The sequence below is a fragment of the Amblyomma americanum genome, chromosome 7, assembly GCF_052857255.1.
Source record: "Amblyomma americanum isolate KBUSLIRL-KWMA chromosome 7, ASM5285725v1, whole genome shotgun sequence".
NCBI classification, from domain to species: Eukaryota; Metazoa; Arthropoda; class Arachnida; order Ixodida; family Ixodidae; genus Amblyomma; species Amblyomma americanum.
In genome coordinates, this window is record NC_135503.1 from 68,521,982 (window position 1) to 68,531,895 (window position 9,914).

General features: G+C 49.1%; 1 protein-coding gene across 1 annotated transcript; it reads left to right on the forward strand.

Annotated features, from left to right (window-relative positions):
- The first annotated feature begins 445 nt into the window (after positions 1 to 445).
- On the forward strand, positions 446 to 2,578 carry LOC144097774 (endothelin-converting enzyme 1-like). Its single transcript, XM_077630408.1, has 2 exons — positions 446 to 2,130; positions 2,563 to 2,578. Exons 1-2 carry the CDS (start codon positions 446 to 448, stop codon positions 2,576 to 2,578), a joined length of 1,701 nt encoding a protein of 566 aa, XP_077486534.1.
- The last annotated feature ends 7,336 nt before the right edge of the window (positions 2,579 to 9,914 follow it).

The window sequence follows — 9,914 nt, forward strand, 5'->3', positions numbered from 1 at the left end:
TACTAGGCGCCGAATAGATTTCGCAAACACCACCTGTAAGGGGCGTTGTTTAAGATTTAATATTTAATTAATCCTAGGCTTTCATTCGAACAATTAAGGTCTGGTGACATATCGTCTGGTCGGGTAGTAAAAAAGAACTAACGTTTACTTAGCGTTCCCATATTCTCTTCTTTTTCTTGCGATAGTATTTGTAACTCTGTGGTAGTATTCCTAACGAAGCGAACGTTATTGGTGTTTTTTTTTCCCCTTTTTTCAGCTCAGGTCACCTGCGACGTTCGCTGCTTCGGCCGAACAGGAAGCACGCAAAAGGAAGGTGGTCATGGTCGTGGCTGCAGCTGTAATCGCCGTTGGTACCATCGCATTCTTTGCTTTCGTGGCAGAAGTTCATTTGAGCATAAAGCATAAGAAATACTGCGACTCGCAGGACTGCTTGTCCCACGTCGACATGCTCACTGCCAACCTGGACGGGAACATCGACCCGTGCGAAAATTTCTCTGCATACGTTTGCTCGGCGTGGACGCCGACGGCCGAGTACAGAGAGCACGTGAAAACTCCCATAGACGGCATGCTGTACGCTCGATTCGTCGGCTTCAGCAAGATGCTCGCCGAAGGAACGAAGAAGCTTCCAGTAGGCGACAAAGCGCTTGCCATGTACGAGTCCTGCATGAGCTCCGACACCACGAAAGTGACCAACCTGGACAACTTTCGACATCTCATGAAGGCAATCGGGCTGAGCTGGCCGGAACAGCCCGCAGCCAACGTCAGCGCCCTGGGAATATTGCTCGCGATGGCGTACAAGTGGCAGATGCCATTGTGGATGTCCGTCGCAGTGCCAGTCACGAGAGACACAGAGAAGTGGCGCCTGCAGATCAAACCGGGGCATTACATAAACATTCTGCGAAACCAGTACGAAAACGTCAGGAGCGGTGGCGGATACACGGCGTACTGGCAGGGGTACTACAATGCATTCCGCTCCAACTCCACACAGCGCCTAGACGAACCCTCGATCGAAGCCGTTGCCGACACGGAAGGTGCTATACTGGGAAACCTCAAAAGCTCTTTCGCTTCCCTAAAAAAAATTCCCGCCGTGATGCCATTCTCCTCTATCGGCAACTACACCGCTCCTCTCTCTGCTAACGCGTGGCTGGAACATTTGAACCTGCACCTGGAATTAACACCGCCAGTGCTTCCGGACCACCAAGTCATCACGAGCGATACTGGATTCCTCACTACAATAGGAGCATTGTTTGCGAACTACACCAACCAAACCATTCTCAGCCATTTGTCTTGGTCTTTCGTCCAGCTGTACGCGCCCATATCGAGCCCCAACCTTCAAGTGGTGCGCTTTGGTGATCCCTGGAAAGCGCAGCTGTACAGGCCCGTCTTCTGTGCCCTCCACGTCGAAGAGACGTTCAAGCTGCTCGTCTTTGCAGTCGAGTATGTGTCACGTCTAACTCGAAAAGACCAAGTCATCGTGAACATGGGCTACAGCAGCCTCATTTCGACACTGCTGGGTATGCTCAACAGCTCCGCGTGGCTAGACAGTGAGAGCCAGAAGCTCGTCGGAAGCAAGGTAGCTGCCGTGCAAGCCATTCTGTGGCCTTCGCCAAACGCGATAGTTAGTGAAACTCTAGAGGAGCGGTACAGTGACTACCCAACCAAGGAAGAAACGTTCGGGGACTACTGGATAAGTGCCCGCTTTGCAATATCGAAGCACAACAGAACAGACTGGTTCGAGGCGGCGCAGTCCCTCCCGATGAACGTTCCACCAGCTGAGTTCGAGTACGACTACGTTCTTAACAACATTGAGATACCAATCGGCATCGTCAACAGTCCTCTGTACTACAGGAGCGGAACGAGGGCTATGTTCTACGGTGGGCTTGGATTCCAGATGGCTTTAGAAAGTCTCAATGCGCTGGACAAGGAGGGAATTCGCTGGAACAGCGACGGAGAGCCTGTCGCATCCATACTGTCCGAAGGCTCGACGAAAACCTTCGAGTCCAAAGACAACTGCCTGAAAGGCGAGGGCATTGAGAGCATATTTCCCGAAATTCCCGCCGTGGAAGTTGCCTACTCTGCCATGATACGCGCCATTCAGTCCGACCAAACAGCTCTGCCCGCTGAAGGCCTGTCAGAAGATAAAATATTCTTCATGACCATATGTTATATGATGTGCAGATCAACTACAACTCATGACTCTATCGATACGTGTGGCAAGATTGTTCGCAACTCGCCGGCTTTCCAAAAAACCTTCATGTGTCGCAACGGTACAAAAATGAACCCGACGAAAAAATGCGGTTTTTTTACTTGACTTTTTCTTGATGTGTCGAGGATTTGCAGGTGGATTATTTGCACCATGTTTAATTTTTTAACACCACCGAGAATGACCGCCTATTCTTACTCCACTCCCTGATTGTTGTTTATTTTTTCTCAGTGATTGTACCATAAACATTACGGGTTGTGAACGTGTCTCAAGAACTCTGATTAGTCAGTTCTTATACTCATCTTTCTTTTGTTTATTTGAGAACTTTTGCCTTTATTCTTTCTGGCTTTGGTTTTTAGGGACCTGAAGTCGTGACTCGTGTGTTACCCTATGAAGCCCTCACCATTATTTTTTTCCAGCGGATAGTTTGACGTCAGCTACTGGCAGTTTGTGCATTTTTTTCTTGCTGCGCGAGAAATTTAATAGGCCATAACATGGCTATAACTAATGCGCACTCATTTACTGAGCAGCACTTTTCGCTTTTATTTTATTGAACTCGTGAGTGTATCTACTGTAAAAACAGTTACGCCCAGTGTAATGAAGTGGTCGCCATAGCATCACAGCCCGTGTGGTTGGAACTTTGCAGCTGGCCAATATTTCGCGCGTTGTTTTCTAAAGAGATGTGCCCAGAAATGTCGTGTATGTATGTTCAAAGTGCGCGCGTATTCTGGTAGCACGGTTTTGCTGTTACATCTCCTTCCCGTGTAAACAACGAAACCATTTTGCGGGATAAGGGAAGCTCGAGCACTGACTTCACGGTGTATCCTCTGTGATGATTTATAATTGCGCTGCCTGTGCTTACTCCAGTGCAAGTTGTAGGAAACTTTGAGCGCGAGTCCGCACATGCAGCGTATTAATTACTCCCATCAAACTGAGTTGAGTAAAAGTGTATGTGGCACTGAAAGGAACGAATGTCGCGCTTTCTATATGCGTGAAAACTGAGCAAAAAAAAAAAACTTCCCGTCCTACACAAAGACGAGATAAATTGTATTTACCTGCAGAGATCGCCACAAAAAAACCCGAATTATGGAACCTTTTGCTGAATATAACCCAATGTGCAACCGAATTTGAGCTAAAAAACGTCGACTTTGGCCTCCTGAATCCTCGAAAAACGTTTTAGAGCACTGCGGTGAAAGCGAAATTGTCGTACCGGGGGCAAAATAATTTTTTGTCACTGCAGTTAGCGTGTATATATCGGGAACTTGTAAACTGCCTTATTCCTAGACTCATAATTTGTAGAGTTCTCCACCGCGCCCGTGTTCCGAGATATTTGCCTGCAAATATTCAACTCAGTTTGTGTAATTACGCCGATTAATGCTTCTCGCAAAACCCTAGTCTTAAATACATCAGCCGTTGCAAGCTTTTGTATGGCGGGTTCTAACGGCGAACTACGTTAACTTGGAGACTCAGAATTAGGCTGAACGAACAAATTCTAGGCAGCGTGCGAATAACAGCTTTTAAATCCAGTTTTTAGTTAATACTGGCGTTTCATTAACGTAGTTCTACTGCATGTGTGCAATAGTGATTTTGATGCAAAACGCTTCGGCGTTTCCTTTCACGCATTCCGCAGAAAAAACTATGAAGAATATTTTTTAGAAGGCGGGTGTGTGCGTGTTGGGGGGGGGGGGGGGGGGTGGAGCGGGTAAACTGGTAAACTCGAAGACACCGTCAGCATACGCATGCACAACCTTTTTCCTTAAAGTTCCGAAGTTCCGAGACAGAGTTCATTAAAGTGCGTTTGACATTTAAATCATTTGTGCAGCACTCCTCCGAAATAGTCGCCCTTGTAGTCTATGCACAGCTTCCAACGCTTCTTGAGGTCTTGGAAACAGTTGAAAACGCTTCTTTTGGCAGGGCTCTCAGCTCCTTTGTCGTGGCGTCTTGAATGGCATCCACGCTGCAAATCCAGCGACCTTTTAAGGCTCTCTTCATACGAGAAAACAGGAAAAAGTCGCATCGGCAGAGGTCGGTCGAGTATTGCGGATGGGAAAGTACAGCAATGCTGTGCTTTGCTAGAACTTTTCTCACGCTGAAAGCAGTCTGCGGATTTGCGTTGTCGTGGAAAAGGCTTTATTGTCCAAATTCCCGTAAGTCAGGGCGATGGCACCGCAGTGCATCATGCATGTCTTGGAGCACGCGGATATGAAATCCTTGATTCACCGTCTGCCATGTGGGACGAACTCGTGGTGTATGACACCTCTGGCATCGAAAAAACTATCAGCATCGTCTTTCCTTTGGTATTCTGTTGCCGCACCTTTCTCGACACCGGAAAGCTTGTCGACCGCCATTTGGCGCTCTTCCTGTTTGTTTGAGGACCGTATTTAAAACTATGTTTTGTCTTCAGCACTGATGCTGTCCACGAATGCAGCATCCTTCTCTGCCCCTGAGAGCAAATCAGCGCTAACTGATGCCCGCGTGTCCTTCTGGTCCTAATTTTGCTCCTCTCTTCCTCTTCCTCTTTTCTCCTCTCTTTCTGTCCCCTCACCTCTTTCATTTCATTTCTCCAATCTGCCTGCAATCCTTTATTTCCGCTGCCCCAGCTCAGGTGCGTCAGTATCGACGGCGGATGCCGGGGCTAGCTAAAATCTTTTCCTTCCTTTTTACTAATATTTTAATAAAAAAACCACTACCACCACCACTGCTCCTTGGCGCGTGGTTGCGCGATCGCGTCAGAGAAGAAGAGGATTCTTGCACGAGTTGCACGCTCTGTGGTTGTTCGTATAGTGTCAACACCTCGCTTCCCTAAGAGAACGCCGAAGGCCACCTTTAGGGTTCCTCACTGCCCACTTATTTTTCGTCGGATCCAGCGGGCATGGCTAAGAAGATGACAGGAGAGAAGCCAACCGCCGACGACAAGAAATGCGGTCGCCGCAAGGAGCGCTCGACCAAGACCGGTTCGGAGCCAGCTAACCCTAGCGCCGGCAAGAGCGAGAAGGTAGCAGACCCCACCAGCCCCCTGTCCACCAATACCGGCGTCGGTGCTGGCGGCGCCAACGCCTGCGAGGAGACGGCAGCGTCGCCGGGGCAAACTCAAAAGACGCAGGCCACGACTCCAGCAACGAGTACTGCCGTATCAGGCGAGGCCTCGGCTCAAGCGAAGCATTCTGGTAGCGCTGAGCCAGAATTGCCAGGAGACCGGCCCACAAGCGACGCTCCGCCCGTGCGTCCACCGCGGATTGTGAAACAGATGAGGAGCCCAGCTGGGACCACGTCGCCCATGCTCTCCAGCCCGACCAGCTCGGTTGCACCGTCACCCGCGTCCCCGGGCGAATCCCGTCCGGCGGCCTCCGCACCAGGCAGCGAACGATGGCAGCGCCCTGATGCGCCTGATGCTCGCAGCGGTGCGGCTCGCGCCAAGTCCCCTGTCGGGTCAATCGAGGCGGACGGACCAGCAAAAGGAAAATCTCCCCTTTCATCCATCGCATATCCGGCCACCAAAGCGATCAGGGGAGCGGCGACAATAGTAAGTGAGCCGCGAACTCTCTGGCCTTAGGTCTCTCTACTGGCGTCACCATAGTAAACAGTTGCAGAAGCTTGAGTATGCCGAAAGTATGGCCTTCAAAGGAAACACGCTGCCGGCCGCGGCGGTCGCATTTCGGTGGAGGCGAAATGCTAGAGGCTAGTGTACTGTGCACTGTCAGTGCGTGTTAAACAACCCCACCCGGTCAAAATTTCCGGAGCCCTTTACTACTGCGTCCCTCATAGCCTCAGTCGCTTTGGGATGTTAAACCCCATAAACCAACCAGCCAACCAACCAAACGAAACATTCAGGGAGCACATAAGCTACTGCGTCGGCATAGCAGCCTATAACAGCTCTTAGGTAAGAACTCATTATCACTTAAATGTGCAGAGATACACGCTTCCAATTAAGTGCTTAGGAAAATTATTCATTGGCTCACCTGTGCAAATAGTCTCATTTTTGGAGCAGCGGAATTCTGGGCGAGTTTTAATAACTTTATGCCTTCTCGGCCATTCTACAGGCGTTCAGCTTGCTAATCAACCGCTTACGAAGATGGCACGAGTTAGGCTTTGGTACGTTCGGACCTCAGTGACCTGAGCGGAAGGAGTCCATTGTTAAGATAATAATAATAATTGGTTTTGGGGGAAAGAAAATAGCGCAGTATCTGTGTCATATATCGTTGGACACCTGAACCACGCCGTTAGGGAAGGGATAAAGGAGGGATTGAAAGAAGAAAGGAAGAAGAGGTGCCGTAGTGGAGGGCTCCGGAATAATTTCGACCACCTGGGGATCTTTAACGTGCACTGACATCGCACAGCACACGGGTGCCTTAGCGTTTTTCCTCCATAAAAACGCAGCCGCCGCGGTCGGGTTCGAGCCCGGGAACTCCGGATCAGCAGTCGAGCGCCCTAACCACTGAGCCACCGCGGCGGGTCCATTGTTAAGATTCAAAATTACTTTTTTGCGATATTTCTAAATATTTTACTTGTAATCTTTAGTAGGCTTGCCACCATAGCTACGAATATTATAGGCGACTGCTTTCTATGTACAGTAATAAGACTCTGCAAAAGTAGCGGGCAATATATGCTTGATCAGCAGCAGCTGAGCCAAGCAGTTTAAGCTTACCCTTGCAACCACTTTAGTGGTCTGTCAAACCCAAAGCATGCATTCGCGAACACACGCAGTTGTTTTTAGGAGACGATCCGAACCCGCTGTGCTTAGGTCTGTGGCAACGACAACAGATAGCTATGCTGGGCACTCCGTAAGTGCAGTTTTGAGACGTGAGCGATAAACTGTGACGCCGCAGCCGGCGAGCGGCGGTATCGTTTAGTACTGCGGCCCATACAAATATGCGCAAGTAAAAGTTACCATGCCAAATTTGTTGAAGTTGGCAGAGCCCGTCTAAAGTGCGGGCGTTTCTTCAACCTGCATCTTGAAACTATATGCCATAATTTGTAAACTGATTTTGAACTGCAACGCCTACCAACCAGTAGTGTATATGGCGACATTGGAGATGCCATCAAATCCTTAAAGATCAAAATATCGATGAGGCGTTATCAATCGATCAAGCAGTAAATCCGCGTACAATTCGTCCGAACATTATGCCTAATACGTGAGGAAAGAAACGTCAATCGTCCCGCGACTTACGGAGCGAAGACAAAAGATTGTCGACGAACGACGTTCGCTGTAGCGAGTGGAGAGCGAAGTTTCGAAATGCCGCAACAAAATGCAGCATTGGGAGGGGCCGCTTGACTCGCCGCGGTGGCTCAGTTGTTAGGGCGCACGTCTACTGATCCATAGTTATCGGGTTCGAACCCGACCGCGGCGGCGGCGTTTTTATGGAGGCGAAACGCTAAGGCGCCCGTGTGCTGTGTGATGTCAGTACACGTTAAAGATCCCCACGTGGTCGAAATTATTCCGGAGCCCTCCACTACGGCACCTCTTTCTTCCTTTCTTCCTTCACTCCCTCCTTTATCTCTTCGCTTACGGCGCGGTTCAAGTGTCCAACGATACGTTAGCCAGATACTGCGCCATTTCCTTTCCACAAAAAAACAATTATTATTATTATTATTATTATTATTATTATTATTATTATTATTATTATTATTATTATTATTATTATTATTATTATTATTATTATTATTATCATTATTATTATAAAGGGCTGATTAAAACAGTCGCACACACTGCGAGCGTTACTGAAGGCACTTGATAAGTCATTCGCGATGTGAGGAGGTCAAGGTGGCCAAGAGCTCTAGGGCCCTGGTGACATCAAGTGCTCGTTCCTTGCCCCAGCGTTGCACGGTTGGGTCTGAACTATGCAACGCGGCCTCCCACTACTCGAGATTAGTGAGCAGCAATTCCTCAAGGGTGGTTGTCCGCTGGACACTCCAACTAAACGTGGTATGTTTTCTCGGGCGCTACGTTGTTTGCATAGGAGTGCGTGTGTAGTCTGGTGCATGGCTATATAATGGGCCAGGCTTATGGAGAGAGAAGGTCTGGAGCTGCCTCCATATCACCTCCTGTTGGTGGACTGCTCAAATTTCTGCTAAAACCAACACAACGCTGTGGGGGTTAGGCTCAAATCACCGGCAACTCGTACTGACTTCTCTTGCCCCTGACGGCCACTAACGGGAGAGCGCTATTGTGCTCAAAGGTGCCTAATAATTCTAACAGACTCGCAAACAGCATGCAGAAACTACATGAATGGCAAAATAGAGGGGGGGGGGCAGCACTTCACATTCTAAGGACACCAAATTAGCACCGAAGCAGAAACAGTTTGCAACACTTAATAATGTGGGTACCGGAACACACAGGCATCGCGGGGAATGCCGAGGCGGATAGGAGGGCTCGAGAGTTTACAAACCGAGCCTCCAAATATAAACCATCCTCGAGCATCCTGACGCGGAACCAGTGCCCTTGGAACCAGTGCCGTCTGAAATTCTGAATTACTTTATAGAAGGGATTCAGGGTTAGATATCCCCCGCCCCACAAAACTCTCCACCAGCAGGAAGCGGTCTATTGCAGACAACTATACAAACGGGAACCTTCCCGAATCTAAACATGCTAAGTAGATACATCCAGAGCTTTATAGCAGCAAATGCCCTTGGTGCGAGCATAAAGCCTAGTTAATTCATACAACGTGGTGTGAAAATAGAATTAATGCGGCTGCAATAAACAAAATCCCGAGTGGGGAGCAGTAGGAGAGGATGCTTCCCAGCGAGGATCCGGCTGTCCAGGCAGGACTTCAGGGCACCTGGGAAGGGTAGCAATGGCGCAAGGTTACTTTATACCTGGCTGAAGGTGCCACTGGTTTTGCTGTATCCTGTGGCCATGTTTAGTGGCACGCCAACACACTCAAATAAACTGGTGCGGAAAGCTTACCTGGCGGCAAGACTCAGTGGGGCCCTGGACTAGGGTCTCCATCCCTGCCACAAGAGCCGCAGACCACGTCAAAAGATGTGGTGTGTGCTCGACACCGAGACGCACCCATATAATTCTATCAGTAAAGTTACCACCACCACCACCACTACTAATTTCACCTAATGAGAAGTGGCTGATAATATTATCAGCCTATCTCGTCTGCGAGAGCACATCTAAGCATGAAATACACTGTAGGAAAGGCGTACTGTATTGTAGGACTTCTCATACATAGTGGCACTGAAGACTGCATCGGAACCTGCATCGTCAGCCACTTGATTTTTTTCTTACTTTTCTTCGAAACTTTTTATGCCGCCTTGCGACCCGCGTGAAAAATCATCGTTGGGGAAAGGAAATGACGCAGTATCTGTTTCAAATCTCGACGGACACCTGAATCGCGCCGTAAGGGGAGTTAAAGGAGGCACTGGGAGAAGACAGGAAGAAAGGGGCGTTAATAATAATAATTGGATTTTTTGGGGAAAGTAAATGGCGCAGTATCCGTCTCATATATCGTTGGACACCTGAGGAGGGAGGGAGTGAAAGAGGAAAGGAAGAAGGAGGCGCCGTAGTGGAGGGCTCCGGAATAATTTCGACCACCTGGGAATCTTTAACGTGCACTGACATCGCACAGCACGCGGGCGCCTTAGCGTTTTGCCTCCATAAAAACGCCGCCGCCGCTGGCTGCATGAACAGCCTCTACAACGTTGTCAACACGAATGAACCCAATGGACGCCGGCGGCTGACTTGCTTTGTTTGGTTTTTGAGGAAAGG